Raw genomic sequence first — 18,799 nt, forward strand, 5'->3', positions numbered from 1 at the left:
GTGATGGACTGGGGGGAACTCATGCCGTTTTTTTCAATGTTTTTTATGTATATTGCCGGGATCCGGCAATACATCACAGCTGCGAGCAGTTTTAAATGACATTTTTTCTTTTACAAATGTAATTTTGCTGTTCTCATTCATAAAACTATGTATGGCTGCTATGTAAGCAGCCTAACATAGTGTGGGGCGTGGACTTAGCCCCCTGAGCCATGATTGGCCTAAGGCACCCTGCCTTTGGCCTATCATGGCTCTCACAGCAGAATGTGCTGTGATTGGCCAAAGCATGCAGGTCAGGTGCATGCTTTGGCCAATGGGCAGCTGTCAATGCACTGCGATTTCGCAGTGCATTGACGGTCTCGCCATTCATTATGGGGCGCTCCACGGGCGCACGGATTTTCCACAAACGCCCCATAATGTTCTAAATTCAGCAATCGGGCGAGCACCCGATGTTCGAGTCGTACTTATGTGCGACTTAAACAACTGGCTCATCCCTATTCTCTACCTTTAACTCTCCTTAACTCTCTCTCTCTCTACCTTTAACTCTCTCTACTCTGTCGTCCACTGCCTCCACCTACTAACTTACTCACTGCCCAGAAGATCGCCAATCACTTCAAAAATAAGATTGATACAATTAATGAGGAGATCTCCAATGCGCAGATACCTCCCCCATTTAAAACCCCATGTCCACAGGTTCAATCATTACTTCCCTTATTCAACTCTGCTACTATAGAAAAGGTTGATAAACTTTTTTCTAATGCCCACCTAACCACCTCTCCACTAGATTCTGCTTCTTCTCAAATGTTATGGTCACCCACTAGTTCCATTCTCCACTCTTACATTTCTAACCCCATGTCCTTACACCCCTTTTCCTCCAAACTCCTTGAATGTCTGGTCTGCAACAGACTGAGCAACCATCTGACCGAGAACAAACTTCTTGATCTCCAGAGCCTCTCCCATCCTCTGGAATTCCCTGCCCCGTTTTATCTGATCAGCCCCTAACCTGTCCACCTTTAGGAGATCCCTGAAAACTCACTTATTCAGGGAAGCCTATCCCACACCCACCTAACAACCCCATCAAATCATTCCCCGCATCTATTACCTTTTGTACCACCACCCCCTCCTTTTTAGAATATAACCTCTACGAGCAGGGCCCTCCTGTCCCTTCTGTATTGAACTGTACTGTACTTGTGCTGTCCCCCTCTACATTTTAAAGCGCTGCGTAAACAGTTGGCGCTATATAAATCGTGTGTAATAATAATGAATAATAATCCCCTTCAGTGTGGATTTCGCCCTCAATACTCCACAGAAGCTGCTCTCCCAGAACTCAAAAAAATTACCTACTAACGGATAAAACCAACAGACACTATTTTGCACTACTCCTCCTGGACCTCTCTGGTGCCTTAAATATGGTTGACCACCCCCTCCTCCTCACAAAAACTCCACACCTTTGGTCTCCATGATTGTGCTCTTCGATGGTTCTCATCCTAACTATCCCACCGCACCTTCAGTGTCACTTACAATTCTACTCCCTCTTCTCCTCTTCCTTTCTCAATCAGGGTCCCCGAAGGTTCTGTTCTTGGACCTCTTCTTTTCTCCATCTACACCTCCTCCATGGGTCATGGCTTTCAATACCATTTCTACACTGATGACACCCATATCTATCTCTCTACCCCTCAGCTCACTCCATCAATCTCCTCACGCATCACCAACTTACTAACAGACATATCTGCCTGGATGTCACACCACTTCCTCAAACTCACTTTATCCAAAACTAAACTCATAATATTTCCTCCCCCACGTGCCTCTTCCCCTGATTTCTCTGTCCTAATCAAAGGCTCAACCATCTAACCGTCCCTGCATGCCTAGGTGCTAGGTGTAATCCTAGACTCTGAACTGATCTTTTTTGGCCCCACATCCAATCACTGTCCCAAGCTTGCTGCCTCAACTTCCGCAACATCTCCAAGATATGTCCCTTCCTAACCAAGAACACCACAAAGCTTCCAGTTCACTTCCTGGTCATCCCCCACCTCAACTACTGCAACTCCCTCCTTATTGGCTTACCTTTACATAGGCTATCCCCCTTCAGTCTGTCATGAATACTGCTGCCAGGCTCATCCATCTTACAAACCGTTCAGCGTCTGCTATTCCTCTCTGCCAATCCCTCCACTGGATTCTTCTCACCCAACTAATTCAATTTAAAATACTATTACTAACTTACAAAGCCATCCACAACTCGGACCCCAGCTACATCACTAACCTAGTTTCAAAATACCAACCTGATCGTTCTCTTCGTTTCTCCTAAGACTTCCAGCCCTCTAGCTCCCTTGTGACCTCCTCCCATGCTTAGCCCAGGACTTCTCCCAAGCCTCTCCCATCCTCCGGAATTCCCTACCCCAATCCGTCCAACTATCTCCTACTCTATCCACTTTCAGACGAACCCTGAAAACACATCTTTTCAGAGAGGCCTTTCCTGCCCCCACCTAACAACTGTACATTATGTTCTTCATCAGCCCATCAGTTATTACCTTTTGTATCTCTTGACCCTCCCTCTTAGATTGTAAGTTCTAATAAGCAGGATCCACTGATTCCTCCTGTATTAAACGGTATTGTAATTGTACTGTCTATCCTCATGTTGTAGTAAACTGTCAGCGCTATATAAATCCTGTATAATAATAATAATTAGGAGCTCTAGAGAAAATTGTCTGGTATTTACACTCCGTTCCTCCGCATGTCACCTGATCACATGAGAGCTTACTTTCACAGATTCCTGACAGATTTCTGTATGGTAAAGGTCAACATTCACTCCAGTTTAGCAGAGGTAGGACACACCCAGGAACAATGATTTTGTTTGCAAAGGAGCCTCATATAGAGGGCCCCATAATTCTTCCTCTCCAAATGTTCCTCCATTCAGAGTCTATATGTCCTATGACATCACACTGACCTCACAACTCCTCCTACCAATGTCCCTCCATCCAGAGACAGCACATCCTATGACATCACACTGATTTATTAATGACCCCCACAGCAGTGCCTCAGAGCACAACTATTCAAGAAGTCAGAAGATCCTATTCATTATTACGTCTATAAAGCTTCAAAACTAAATAAAATGATAGCAGAAACAAAGCACAGCCAGCATAGAGACCATAATGATAACATAGACATTGTACAATCAATACCAATACAGATAATTCTCTGTTATCAATGTTATCTGTCTACAGGGAAACCTTCATAGATGACGGAACCAATGAGGATGGAGGATGACCAGAGTCACATGACTGAGAGGATAATAAACTTCACCCTGGAGATCATCTACCTGCTGACCGGAGAGGTGAGGAGGATTCTGGGAGGTCACATGACATCACTCTTATCTCTATTAATAAAACACAGACCTGACTGGAGAGGTGAGGAGGATTCTGGGATTCTAACATAATTTTCCTATTGGTTCCTCAATACAGAGATTTCCTCTTCTGAAGTCAGGTGATCATATGACCATCACAGTGCCTCTATGTGACTCCCTAAAACCTCAGAGACACAACATGCAGAAGATTCTAGAAGTCACCAAGAAGATGATGGAACTGCTGGCAGGAGAGGTGAGCGGTGCTGGGAATTCTGGGACATTATCCAGTAACAGACAAGGGATGTGTCTGGATGGTGACTGTATCATTGTGTGTGTCAGGTTCCTATAAGGTATCAGGATGTCACTGTCTATTTCTCCATGGAGGAGTGGGAGTATTTAGAAGAACACAAGGATCTCTACAAGGACGTCATGATGGACAATCAGCCGCCCCTCACATCACCGGGTAAGAGGAGACTTTATTGTAAAGGAGAGAGCAGTACGGAGGGTCCACCTAGATCCCCCATCATCTGATAAACACATAGAAACAATGTATTCAGTCAGTGTGTGTGTTTCCTACAGATGGATCCAGTAATGGGAACCCACCAGAGAGATGTCCCCGTCCTCTGTATTCCTGGGATTCCACACAGGAAGGTCACACCATCCCTCACCATCATCAGGTAAATGAGGAACAATCACTGATAGTATCATTAGGATCTGTACATTATCTGCATTGTTACCATTGCTTTAATGTTTATTCCATATTCAGAGTGGAAACCTGAGAGATTCTAAAGTTGAGGTTAAAGAAGAGATAAAAGAGGAGGATGATGAGGATGGGGTGATGGAGGAGTCAGAGTTTCTAAAAGAATACAAAGATCTGTACCAGGACACCATGCTGGAGTCATCCAGCTACAGAAACCCACCAGAGAGATGTCCCCGTCCTCTGTATTCCCGGGATTCCACACAGGAAGATCACACCATCCCTCACCATCATCCGGTAGATGATTGACAATTATTGGTAGTTCTGATTTATACACAGCATGTTTGTTACAATGAATGATTTATTATATTTTCAGAGTGGAAACCTCGGGGATTATAATATTGTTGTTAAAGAGGAGGATGAGGAGTATGGAGTGATTGAGGAGTTTTCAGAAGGACACAAGGATATGATGGAGCCACCTAATACCAGGAACCCACCAGAGAGATGTCCCAGTCCTCTGTATTCCCGGGATTCCACACAGGAAGATCACATCATCCCTCACTGTTACAAGGTTGATGTGTGGATTTTTTTATGTGATGTCACAATATTAAATCTTATAGTTTATGGATGCTATCCACTCTCATTTTCTTGACTTAGAGTGGAGATCCAATCGATATAGAACTTGAGGTTGAAGCAGAAGAAGAAGAGACGTATGTGAGGGATGATCAGCAGTCTATGGAGGAGGATGGAATAACGGGGACATTTATAGAGGAGGACACTCCTACAGAGATCAGCACAGGTGGGTCATTAACACTAAATACATTCCTCCACCCATACTGCTCACTGATTGGTCCAGAGTAGGGCAAGGACTGGGTGATATCAGCCTGTAATACTCTGGTCACTTTCCTTAGCTGTGTTCCCCATCCTGTATTCCTGTATCTCAGATAATCTTCCTTTTTTGTGCTGCAGACACAATTTATCTATCTTGACTGGATTTATGGAGATTCTGGTGTTCAGCTGGAATCAAAATGTTGATTTTCCCCATAGGTGTTGACTGACCTATGCAAATGGGATATGTGCTTTGGGTCTTCTGCCCCATGGCCGAGTCTAGTAAGATCTCTGACAGAACAATTCTCCCAGGGTTACTTGTTCTATTGTCTGCTGTCTGTGCCGGGTGGAGGGATATGTCTGTATAGTCTCAGACCCAAGTCACTGAGTGCAGTCTCAGGAGATGGGAGGCAGCGGTGTGGGACCTCTGCAACTTGTCTCATGTAAACATTTTGACTGCCACTGAATACAAATAATATGAATCCTGACCCCTACACTATATACTCTATGTTGTACATTACATAATTTTGATACTATATAGTCCTATCTGTTGTATCTTATACAGTATGTTGTACATTACATACTCCTGACTTCTGCTCTCCCCCCTCTACCCACTGCTATATACACACATAATATGTATTCTCTTTTGTTACACCCATTTTCTACCACCTGGACATTTTATATCTGATGATTTGAATGGAGCACAGACTTTTACATGTTGATAATAATGTGATAACATCCCCAAACTTTGGAACCTTAAATAGAAAGTGATAATGAGCGAGGAGTCAATAACCCAATGATGGTGGTCTTCAGGATCAGTCCAGTCTTCATCTTGGTTGTTCTCCTCCATCCTCACTTGACCTCTGGTTCGGCTTAGCCCCACTGTTAATAATGACTAAATCATGGACTAAATAAGGAATGGCAGGACTTCTTGTGTTTTGAAGATGGGAATGAGGGATAGGGGGGGTGGGGACACTCATCCTATAATCCCCTCATCACTGTCACTCCTATAAAAGACAGTTCTCGTTGTTTCCTCACTCTCTGACTAAGGTCCAGGAATAAAGAAATGAACTGGTAGGAGATCAGAGGACCCATTTACTAGTTACCTTGAGGGTGGAATTGTAAGATCCTCAGAGACAAAGCTGCCTGATGTGGGCGGAGTCCTGGTTTAGGGGAACCAATCTGCTCATGTCTAGTAATAATCTTTGTATTTCTATTTTAGTAGATGGACGGGAGATGAGGAAAACCTCAGAGGATTGTCTCACTTTGTCTCCAGACTGTAAAGTAGAAGATGAGGACATCACACAGTATAGTCCAGGAGAAAACCCGACTACCTCAAATGTCCATCCGGCACCACACAGTGTAGATGGACCATCGTATTCCTCTTATCCTGAGGAACCTCAGACTGTGAGGGACGGTGCCGTCCTTCCAACAGAGAAGAGGTTTTGCTGTACTGAGTGCGGGAAGTGTTTCTATTCTAAGTACAAGCTTAATGAGCATAAAAGATCTCACACAGGAGAGAAGCCGTATTCCTGTCCTGAGTGCGGGAAATGTTTTTCAGACAGTTCCGGCCTTTCCAAACATTGGAGAACTCACACAGGAGAAAAGCCACATTCTTGTTCTGAGTGCGGGAAATGTTTTTCACAGAAGGCCAATCTTTACAGACATCAGAGATTGCACAAGGAGGAAAAGCCGTATTCGTGTCCTGAGTGCGGGAAATGTTTTTTACAGAAGTCCAGTCTTTCCAAACATCAGAGATCTCACACGGGAGAGAAGCCGTATTCCTGTCCTGAGTGTGGGAAATGTTTTTCAGACAGGTCCGGCCTTTCCAAACATCAGAGATCTCACACAGGGGAGAAGTCGTATTCCTGTCCTGCGTGCGGGAAATGTTTTTCAGACAGGTCCGGCCTTTCCAAACATCAGAGATCTCACACAGGAGAGAAGCCACATTCTTGTTCTGAGTGTGGGAAATGTTTTTCACAGAAGGCCAATCTTTGCAGACATCAGAGATTGCACATGGAAGAAAAGCCATATTCGTGTCCTCAGTGCGGGAAATGTTTTTTACAGAAGTCCAATCTTTCCAAACATCTGAGATCTCACACGGGGGAGAAGCCGTATTCCTGTCCTGAGTGTGGGAAATGTTTTGTAAACAAATCAGATCTTGGAAAACATATAAGATCTCACACGGGAGAAAAGCTATATTCCTGTCCTGAGTGCGGGAAATGTTTTTCACAGAAGTCCAATCTTTCCAGACATCAGAGATCTCACACGGGGGAGAAGCCACATTCCTGTCTTGAGTGAGGGAATTGTTCCTCACTGAAGTCCTGTCTTCCTGTACATCAGGGATCCCACACAACCCTCGAGGTGTATTAGTGCCTTGAGTGCAGGAAATGTCTTCTATATGAATGTTGCTGGACATCACAGCTCTCATGTGGGGAAGAAGCACACCCTGATATACACCTCAGATATACTCCATGGCTGATCTTCATCATGTAAGAAACAGTTCAGAAGGAGATCAGAGATCACCAAAGACATGGATGAAGTGTTGTACTGTGTTGGCCATTGATAGCAGTAGAAAAATAAAAATGGAGTCATTACCTTTCATTGGCTGAGTACATTTTGTGGTGTAAAATTTCACAAACACTTAGAGGTTTTTAAATAAATTAGTTGAACGAATGTGACCAGTGTTCACCCAGCTATGATGAATATTGGATGTATTTTATTTCATACACTGATTTCCTTGGCTCCATCTAGTGGCCATAATGAAGTGTTGTGATATTTTTACTACCGGAGATATGACAGAAAACATATCTCATTATGGCCATTAGATGGAGCTGATGATCATAGGAAATCACTGTTTTGCATTATGGCCAGAATGTGTAATGGTGGGATGAATGATTGTCATATTTGTCCAAAGAATTTTCTATAAGTAGACCCCCTTAGTTTCCTCTGTCAAACATGGTTTCATAATCATACACTGGTGAGACTTTTTGGTAGTCTAGCTACGTACAGGACTCCAAAATCCATTGAGCACCTTCAGGCTTTTAAATATTTCCTCAATACACTTCCTAACTACTTATTTCAGTTTCGGAGGTCCTGGAATGCCAAGATAGTACAAAAAAAAAACCCAAATAACCCCTGAGAGGCATGGTAAGTATTCTGCAGATCATTTGTTGCCACAAGTTTTTGGAAAATGAAGAAAGAACACAAAAATGTATTTTTTTTTAGCTTTCAAAACCTTGTGACAAAACAATGATATATGCAAAATACTCACCATGCCTCTTATCAAATTCCTTGGGGTGTCTACTTTCCAAAAAGTGGTCACTTGGGGGTGTTTTGTTGTATCCTGGCATTTCAGGGCCTCTGTGATAGGTAGTGAGGAAATGTAATGAGGAAATTACGTACCTTCAGGCTTTCAAAGGGGTTCATTGGATTTCGGGCTCCTGTATGCTGCTAGACTCTCAAAAAATCTCACACATGCATTATCCCCATACTCGAGAGAAGTAGCAGAATGCATTTTGGGGTGTAATTCCACATATACACATGGCATGCAGGTGGCGCTCAAACACAGCAGCATTGCAGAGGGAAATTAATTCAGGAGGAACTTACTCCTCTATAGTTTCCTGGGTCCCTGTCCCATGTGACTGGTGGCCATCTTGGGTCAGGCAGAGTCTATTTAAAATGGCCGCTAATCATTTCCGGTAGCATGAAGATCGGTTTCCTGTGAAAGACAAATTCCTTTGCAGCAATTGCGCATGCGTTAGTTTGAGCTAAAAAACAAGCTGAGCGCAGAGCTTAACCCCCTTACATACCGAGTGGTCGGCGGAGCACACTGGCTGTATTGGAGGGACACAACGGAGTACAGGCTGAATTAACCACTTGAATGAGAAGGGAAGGACAGCTACTGGGCTGAGGACTGTCACCAAGGATCATCACTGCTGGATTTTGTCTACATGCCTTTTACCCCTGCAGGGATTGGGCACTCTAGTGAGTGAGGGCACGAGTGGGGGTGCAGTGGAAGACGGGGAGCACTTGCCGCACTAAGAGTATTGCCATTTTATTGGAGGGACACATCACAGTTCTTTCTGAATATATATTTTTTGTGACTCTGTTTTTTTCATTATATTTTTTTCATCAGTTTTCATCACTTTTTAATATTTTTATTACTTTGTTTATGAATTGGACATTTTACACATCAACGCTGGGGACTTTACCGTAGTGGTTCAGATTGTTTTTAATAATTTTGTACCACCTTTTTTTCATCACAATTTGGAATGTTTGCAGATTTTCATTTTATTGATATATTATATTTGTCCTAGCACGTTGCACTTTATTGTATAGTATATGGTCGTAGGAGCATTTCACCAATATTTAGCTCCTTCTTTTACTACAATTTCTTACACATATATTTTTTTACACTCAATAATATATGTTTTTTACACTTATTTGTTCACGATCAATATCCAGTGCATATAGAGTCGAACAGCGCCAATTCCCTCATTATAGAATTCTGCAGAGTCTATTTAAGACCTTGGTTCCTAGGATTGGCATGCATTTTGTGAGTGGTTCGAGTAGGGACAGGTTACCCACCTGCTAGGGACAGTAAATAGCATTAGGGAAAGGTTCTGGATAAGTAGGGATAAGTCAGGGACACGCTATCCTCTATAAAGCCCCATACACACTATTAGATTTCCTGCAGATTTTTGTCTTCAGATTTACCAAAACCATATAATATGAGGTCAAACCTTAAGAGTTTCAATTTGTATGCAATCAGGCAGGCCTTTGCACTACATGGTTTTGGTAAATCTGAAGACAAAAATCTGCAGAAAATCTAATAGTGTGTATGGGGCTTAAGAATCCTCCCAAGTTGGACACAGACTCGCCAGACCGTATTCCACCCTCTGAGGCAGACATTGTCAGTGCATCAGAACCTGCTCCACTTACATTGCCTCACAGAACTGTGAGTGCCGTCGGACGTCTTCCACTGCACTGCCTGTACTGTTGAGCCATTACTTTAATACAAGTTTTATTATTTGAACTTGACTGAGAGTGATTGCTGCACCCATCCACACTCATATCACATATCCCAGGAGGCTGTAGGACAGAGATACAAAGCTCCAGGAGGGCAGAGTTTGGGTACATCATTAGGGATTGCCTGAAGAGGCAGCTGGGCCCCTGATGATGTCAGAGAAGAAGATGGCTGCATGGGACCTGGGCTGTGGCTCCTGAGCAGTAGCACAATGCTAGTTTTCTTGGTAGGCCAGTATGTAGATCAAGGGCTTTTCTATATTACATATGACGCAGGATTTAACAAAATCAGGAGGAGTGATATTCCATTTTATTCCTCAACATCCAATAGAAATTGGAGGAATCGTTTCTTCTTCCTGAAATCCAGACCTAGTGAGGAGTAGAAAAGATCTAACAAAGGACGCAAAGTCTTTTTATAGAGATTTATTACATCACATCCAAAACTATTTTACACATGTTTAATCCATGGTATATGAAGAGATTTTTTTATACAGTAATCCATCAAATGTCCATTTTTACTGGACTTTATTCCCAGCAATAATCAATCAGAAATGCATGCCAGCAATCATCAGATCAATAGGAATGTTTCCAATATCCAGTAATCACGGTTTGATCCTCCAACATAACCAGTGCACAGAATGATAAATCTATCACATGAAATGGATCTTATTCATTGTTTTATGTCATTTATTGATCTATCGATTCCCTTATATGACAGAATAATAGGATTTTTATAACAGCTTACCTGTAAAATCCTTTTCTCGGAGTACATCACGGGACACAGAGCCATAGTTATTACTATGTAGGTTATAGGCCACCTTCAGGTGATGGACACTGGCGCACCCAAGACAGGAAGTCCCCCTCCCTATATAACCCCTCCCATTACAGGGAGTACCTCCGTTTTGTAGCAAAGCAATATACATATATCCCAAAAAGAGGGGACCTCTGTGTCCCATGATGTACTCCAAAAAAAGGATTTTACAGGTAAGCTGTTATAAAAATCCTATTTTCTTAATCGTACATCACGAGACAGAGCCATAGTAATTACTACATGGGATGTCCCAAAGCAATGCCATCTGAGGGGAGGGAGACACAGGAAAAAAAAAGAGCTGCCATCAGATGTGAGGATCTATACTGCTGCTTGCAGAACATTGTGCCTGAAGAAGGCATCCTCATGCCCTTTTACATCCACCTGATAAAATCTGGTGAATGTATGGACCGAAGACCAAGTTGCAGCCTTACAGATCTGAGTCATGGATGCTTGGTGATGCACTGCCCAGGAAGCACTGACTGCTCTGGTAGAGTGCGCTCTAACTTGGAAGGTAGGAGTTTTCCCTTTCAAACCATAAGCCTGGATAATAACCTGTCGAATCCACTTAGAAATAGTAGACTTTGATGCTGCCTGGCCTTTCCTTGGACCTTCTGGCAGCACAAATAAAACATCAGTTTTACGTATCTGAGCTGTCTCAAGTGAGTGCAAAGACTTTTCCTGCGCAGAACTAGGTTCTGGAAAAAAGGAAGGTAGAATAACATCTTGGTTCAGATGAAATCCTGATACTACCTTAGGTAAAAAGGTCGGGTGAGGCCGCAACACCACCCTGTCCTTATGAATAATCAAATATGGCTCTTTACAAGAAAAAGCAGCCAACTCTGATACTCTTCTAGCTGAAGAGATAGCTACCAGAAAAAACAATTTCCTTATCAAAAGGACCAATGGAGTATGACCTATAGGATCAAAAGGCTGATTTTGTAACACTGATAAAACTAGATACAAATCCCATGGGCACAAAGGGGATCTAACTGGCAGATTTATACGCATTACCCCTTGTATAAAGGCCCGGATTAGGGAATGTGAAGCAAGCTGTCTTTGAAAGAACACTGATAAGGCCGAGATTTGACCCTTGATAGTACTCAAGGCCAGTTTAATTTCTACTCCCAGCTGTAGAAAGGCAAGAATTCTACCTATGACATACTTATGGGGATGCCATCTCTTGGATTCATACCAAGAGACATAGGATTTCCAGACACTATAGTAAATGACCCTGGAGGCTGGCTTCCTAGTATTAATCAGAGTAGAAATCACCGAACCTGAAAGCCCTCGATTCTTTAGAATATGGGCTTCAATGGCCAAACCGTTAAATATAGCGTTTGTAAGGTAGGATGGAATACTGGTCCCTGCGAGAGCAGGTCTGGGCGCAGTGGAAGGGACCATGGGTTCCCTACGGCCATCTTTACGATCTCTGTATACCAGAATATTTTGGGCCATGCTGGGGCTACCAGAATTACTGTGTTCCCCTCCTGATTGATTCTGCAAAGAAGTCGCAGTATCAACTGTACTGGGGGAACGCATAAATAAGTGAGAACTGATCCTACTGGGCCACTAACGCATCTGTTCCGTATGCAAGTGGGTCCCTTGTCCTTGAGACAAAGTTGATTAACTTCTTGTTGAATCTGGACGCTAATAGGTCCACATCCGTGGTGCCCCATCTTTGGCAAATTGCCTGAAAGATGTTGGGGTGTAGGGACCATTCCCCTGGAAGCAGTTGCTGGCGACTTAAAAAAATCTGCCTGCCAATTTTCTATGCCCGGAATGAAAACTGCAGATAGGCAAGGTACATGCTTCTCTGCCCAAACCAGAATATGGTGGTTCACTTCCTCTGGGCTACATGACTTCTGGTACCCCCTTAGTGATTGATGTAGGCTACTGCTGTAGCATTGTTGGATTGAATCCTGACGGGCCAATTCTATAACCTGGATGTCCAGGCCCATAGAGCCAGATGTGCTGCCTGAATCTCTAGGATATTGATGGGCAAGGTCTTCTCGAACTTGGATCTGTAGCCTCCCCTAGGACTGCACCCCAGCCTGACAGACTGGCATCCGTCATCACAATCTTCCAAGTAACCGGCATAAAGGATTTTCCCTTCTGCAAATTCTTGGCTACCAACCACCAACTGAGTTTCTGACGAACTTCTGGTGTCAGATAGATCGGTGAGTCCAAGGCTTGGATCTTCTTGTTCCAAGCTGACAAGATCCTGTTTTGCAACAGTCTTGAATGAAATTGGGCATAGGGGACTGCTTCAAATGAAGCCACCATCTTCCCCAATAATCTCATGCACAGGCGGATGGAAGGATTCTTCCTCACCTTGATCAGCTAGACCAGCTCCTTTTATAGCAGTGACCTTTGATTGGGGCAAAAACACCTTTCTCTGGGCCGTGTCTATGACCAGGCCCAGGTACTCCAGCCTTTTTACTGGATGTAAGGCTGATTTCTCGAAGTTGAGGATCCACCCTAAGTATTCCAGATACTTGACCATGGTGGACACACTCTGATTTAGGCGAGCTATCGACTGATCTACCAACAGCAGGTCGTCTACATATGCCATCACAGTGGCAGTATCATAGCCAATGAGGTTCAACTGAGGCGTGATTATTGCTAATTGCTTCTCGGCCTTTTGGCTAAGATCAAGTGTAGTATCTGTTCTTATCAGTTTCCAGAGGAGGCGCTGTGTCACTCTCGTTGGGGAGGGCCGGCAAATCCAATGGTGTCATAGTACCTGGAAAGGCGATACTCAGCAGGGACTACGCCGAGTTGCCCGAAAGTATACTGGGGACCGGCCAATGGTTGAGTCTGAGCCGTCTGGAAGGGTGCTCCTGGTAGGGATGGGTGCTGCATTTTGGTCTGGCTGAAGGGTCGGGTCCCTGGCCTTCTGGCCTGGATTGTGGTGGCTCTAGCTGCTGACAGTTATTTGGGTAGGAGAATGCTTACTCCCCTTTTGCTGGAGGGGGGGAGTGGCTAGTATCCATTTACCCAAATGTGAAACTGGAAGGGGTGATGGGAGTGATGGTGGAGCCTTCGGGGCAAGGGCTCTCACCAAGCTTCCTGAACCTCATGCCTTTTCTGTCTGCGGTGGGGGCTGCCGTGGTCTAGGCTGTGGGCCAGGGTAGGTCTTGAAAGCCTATGGAGTAGTGCCCCTGGAGTGGCAGTCCAGGGGTGCCTTAAGATCACTGTGTGTGGCAGACACTTTGATTTTGGGCACCACGGTCACTGCACCATAACACAGCTTTTTTTGCACCTGCCTCTTGGGCCGGGCCTTTTGGCTAGGACCAGAGGAATTTTTTATTCCTGGCCGGAGGGCCTGGTCATTGTGTTACACAATGGCCACTTCTTTTCACTCTCCTCTTCACTATACCTTCCCCCACTTTTTATTTATTTTGATTGAAAACCTGTGTAGTCTCACGTCTTGTTTTTGTCACGTTTGTCCCACTGTGTGATGAGTAAGGATGCGGGTCCTCGGGCCAGCCCTGAAAGTCTTGGGAAGGGGTGGACATGGCCTTTTGGCTTAGTTCGCCCTCTCTCATGGGGTCTCCCTTCGGGGGAGCTCCACCTAGTACTTGGGTGGGTCCTGTCTCGGCAGGCCCTCCAGAGAACGGGGTCTGTCTGGTTTCGGCCAGATAGACCATTGTAAGTACCTTTGTCCCCGCAGGAGCCTAACGCCCCGGGGGATCAGGGAATTGGCACGTCTTGTGTACCCGTTGCACTTTTTTGTGAGCACTCTTTATGTGTGTGCACATTTTTTATGCACCGGGTGAAGTTTTTGGGTGTGTTTTGCACGCCATAGGCTTTCAAAAAAAAAAAAAAAAAAAATCACTGTTATATACTGGGTCCTTAGCCTTGCCAGGAGCGGGGCTAGCACCTTTGTGAATACCCAAGTTGCAGTGGCCAACCCGAAGGGTAGGGCCACAAATTGGAAATGGTGACTCTCTACCGCGAACCGTAGGAACTTTTGGTGAGTGGGAAAAATGGGTACATGTAGATGTGCATCCCTGATGTCCACAGACGCCAAAAATTCTTCCCCCCCGTAGGGGGGATGTTTAGGAACTGGTTTTGATTTGAATAAAATCCCATACCCTGATCCCCCGTGGGAATCTTTATGAATACCCCTTGAGACACCAAGCAGTCCAGTGCCAGAAACAAAGATCTTCTTTTTGTCAGGTCTTAGGGCACGTTTGATTTTAGGAAACAGGATGGTGGAAACTCCCAAAACTCCAGTTTATAGCCTAGAGATACTATGGAGATGACCCATCTGTCCTGGATCTCTTCCTGCCAAGTCTCTGAAAACTGCAGAAGCCTTCCCACCACCCGATCGAGCAGGGGTGCTCCTTCAAAAGGGAGGCCTTGGGACTCTGCTTTGTAGGCTTTTGTCCCCAGGGCTTCTTTGGCCCCTGGGTTTGACCTTGAGGTCTACTTCTAGAAGCTGACGGCTGAGGCCGTCGCGACTGCCTGGAGGCTGTTGCCCCTGTACCTGGAGAGGATGATCATTTAAAGGAAGGACTTTTACTCTTCTTTTTTACTGGTAAAGGGGTACTTTTACCACTTGGATGCATTTGTCCAAATAGTCTCCGAACAGCCTTTCCCCATGAAAGGGAAACCCAGTCAACATCTTTTTGCATGGTGATTCGGCTCACCAGTGCTTTAGCCACAGACTTCTGCGCATCTGTACTAGCAACAGAGCAAGCCGAGATGCCTTCTTTAATAGTATCTACCGCAAAACATAAGGCCCTGGGCAGATCAGCCATGTCCCGGGCCTGTTGAGCAGGCACATATTTTATTACTATTTGGTCCTTTAAGGACTGACAGATGCCAATTGCTGCCACTGCAGGCTGGGCTACCGCACCGGCCACAGAAAATGAGGTTTTGAGCAAAGATTCCAGTTTTTATCCACTGGATCTCTAAATACCTGGGCATTGTCCACTGGACAAGTTAGGCTTTTATTTAAGCAAGAAATAGCCACTTCCACTGCTGGCACCCTCCATTTCTTGGTGAATTTTTCCTCCATGGGATAAAGTAAAGAAAACGCTTATCTGGGTGTTCCCAATCAGCATATATAAGCTGTTCCAATAACGGGTGGAGAGGAAAAACATGTAAAGCCTGAGGGGGCTTTAAAGACCCCAAAGAGGGAAGCGAAGCTTCGACCGCTTTAGCAGAGGGTAACATAAGCTGAAAGAACCATCTCTGAAAGGGATTGAACCTGCAACCTCTGAGATTGCGAGGCTGAAACAGGCTCTTCTGAGACTGTCTCTTCTGAAGAGGAGTCAACAGACTGTCCCTCTTCTCGGTCCTCTGATGGTGATTCCACATCGTCTACCCATTGTCTCTCTGTCTGGGAGTCCAGGGAGGGAGAAGGGGACCTGGCACGCTTTTTTTCTCCCAGTCTGGGAAGATTTAGCAATTAAAGAGGCTAACCTCTCTTCTAAGCCAACCAAAGCCGAAGCAAGTACATCCTCAGTGACGTATGTAGGGGCTGAGATGTTAGGAGAGGCAGCAATACCTGATAGTGCCAATGGCTCATCCTGGCCGGCTACATCAGGTCTTTCTGGAGAGGAAAGTACTGCGGATGCATGCCCAGGATCCTCAGACCCTGAAGGTGATGCCTTTGTACTCCCTTTTGCTGCAACCGAGCCCCCACTGCGGGAACACTTAGTCCTAAGCACAAATGCAGAGGTACTAACCCAAACGCATCACCTGCTGAGTCCTAGTCCCGCAATATATATATATATGCTGCTATCACTTGCCCAGCCTGAAGCTTTAAGTAAATGTGCCCCCTTAGGAAGTGCCTGGTTCCACCACCTTACATGCCCCTGATGCTCCTGTGTACCACGACTTCTCAGCCCAATAGAGTGAGGCCGTTTTAAAACTTTCAGCCCGTTCTGCGCTTGCGCCGTTAGGAACATGCATGCTGAACCCACGTGCACGTCGGCTTGGGTCTTGACCCTGCCCCCTTTCCCCACCGCCGATCGTATCCATTTAGGATATGGATGCGTGCGCCCACGAGACAGCCGGCAGGGGGGGTGAGGGAGGGGGGACAGGAGGAAGAAGATCCATTTTGGGGGATTGCTGGTAGATGGGCGATTCCCCCCCCAATTCCCCTGATGGCTAGAGAGGGAGGAGAAGCAGCTAAACTCGTCCTGGGCTACTGCCACACTGAGCACTATTACACTGTGAGGCAAGGTAAATATATCAGGCATGTGTTTTTAGAGTTTCGCACCCTCTAGTGGTGGAAATAAGCATAGCATATTTACGTAAAAATAGAAGAAATCCATAGGTTTCCCTTAGGAATGTCTTCACTTACCTTATCCCCACCGCAGGATACTGCTGAAGACCAGACAGACCCAATCTTCACCCATCACGGGAGGCCAAGTCATGACAGACCTTCAGGGACTGGGACCCCACTTACAGGGTCCTCTTTCCTGGACCTGTTAGCACCCTGCCAGAAAACTTTTAGGTCCAGCTCTCCAGGGAGAAGCATTACAGGCATAACCTTGTTTCTTCCCCACGAGGCCCGGGTACCATCCCTTGACCTCTTTAAGGCACCTTAAATGGATCCAGTTGCATAGCTCCTTGACCCAGTAAGGATCCTATAGCGGAGCTCTCTTTAGCACTTCTTTACCCGTGACCAACACCTTAGACACTAGCGAAAAAAACTGAGGTACTCACTGTAATGGGAGGGGTTATATAGGGAGGGGGACTTCCTGTCTTGGGTGTGCCAGTGTCCATCACCTGAAGGTGGCCTACAACCCATGTAGTAATTACTATGGCTCTATGTCCCGTGATGTACGATTAAGAAAGATTGATTTCTCCATGTATTGATCATCCTCTCCATATATCTCTTCACCTTGTCTGACATAATACTAATCCTAAATGTTATAAATCTCAGTCATGTCCATGAATTGTATCTGACTTGGGTCTTTATAATACGATATACTGGACTTTTACTTCATTCCCTATTTTTATATCGTCTTCTTACACCTGTCCAGATGAAGTAACACTTTTAAGCCATGAAACGCGTTGATGTAATTTAGAGTTGCTTGTCCTTTAAATACCTACCTTATGAAGAAAACATTTAAGAGTGCCCCTTTTTGCTATGAGGGCCTCTTATGATCTTACCCTCATTTTTTCTTGGGGTGAAAGTTCTCCACCGGGATCCAAATACTGCTTAGTATACGACCATCTGGAATTCCCTGATTACCATGAAGTGTGACCACCCATTGACTTCCATGAGGAGACAGACATATTCTCCACAAGTCCTCAGATAGGTTGTCTGATCCCTGGATGGGTTCTCCACAACCTCACAGATGTGAGTCCATGCCCCGTACTTCTACCAATCTTCTAGAACAATCTCACACCTTCTGGTATTATCACTACACTTAGTCCCATCTCTCCCATCGTCTTTTATCCTCTTTTTCCGTCTCCTGATGGTTTACATATTTCTCTTCTGACAGGTCTACTTTAATGGCATGCAGAGGGGAGGGGGAGGAGCACACATACTCCACCCATTGTTGGTTTATGAGATTAAACTATGGGGTAGTCTGACCTGTCCAATCAAAATATCCAGAGGAGCCTCCACTGTGTGCAGGTACCTCCCAGACATGAGACTGTCCTTCAATCTGGTCATTTCCTGATAGATCAGATGACAAAGTCGTATCTATGAGGGTCTCTGTCATATCATGTCTATGGGGCCCTTATTGTACTATAACCCATCCCCCTCCTGACCTGTAAATATTCGGGCTGTGATTGGTGAAGACAATACTGCTATCTCCAATATTGTCCTATGGGTGTGATCTGTAGGAAGACTCTGTACAGCGGCTCCTATTCATTCACAAAATTGAAGCACAGTAAACACTTCTTACTATGCTTCAGTGATGAATGAACACAGGAGTGATCGGTAAAGATCCCTCACTGTATTCATGCAGGAAGAGAATGGTAAACATGACATGAAACCCCTCCCACTCTCCATCCTGAACCACGCACTGATCTCCAACCCCAGCAGCAGCTGCAGCCAATGGAAGGGGACGGAGGGGAAGCCGGCCAGGGGAGGAGGCTCTGGGGCATCAGTAGAAGGTCCCAGCAC

At 45.1% G+C, this 18,799-nt stretch overlaps 3 protein-coding genes and 1 pseudogene across 3 annotated transcripts in view; 2 read left to right on the plus strand and 2 right to left on the minus strand.

Annotated features, from left to right (window-relative positions):
* Positions 1-18,799, minus strand: part of LOC141121716 (uncharacterized) — a 278,834-nt gene that overhangs the window by 244,287 nt on the left and 15,748 nt on the right. The window lies entirely within an intron of this gene.
* LOC141121690 (uncharacterized) overlaps positions 1-18,799 on the minus strand; it is a 187,011-nt gene that overhangs the window by 77,302 nt on the left and 90,910 nt on the right. The gene's annotated exons all lie outside the window — the stretch shown is intronic.
* Positions 1-18,799, plus strand: part of LOC141121711 (uncharacterized) — a 155,068-nt gene that overhangs the window by 55,342 nt on the left and 80,927 nt on the right. The window contains exon 10 of the mRNA XM_073611427.1: positions 6,379-7,152. Coding sequence (XP_073467528.1) covers positions 6,379-7,152 — 774 coding nt within the window. The remainder of the gene's footprint in view (positions 1-6,378; positions 7,153-18,799) is intronic.
* LOC141121736 (U2 spliceosomal RNA) lies at positions 13,327-13,431 on the plus strand (annotated as a pseudogene).

The sequence above is a fragment of the Aquarana catesbeiana genome, unplaced genomic scaffold (assembly GCF_042186555.1).
Source record: "Aquarana catesbeiana isolate 2022-GZ unplaced genomic scaffold, ASM4218655v1 unanchor228, whole genome shotgun sequence".
NCBI lineage: Eukaryota > Metazoa > Chordata > Amphibia > Anura > Ranidae > Aquarana > Aquarana catesbeiana.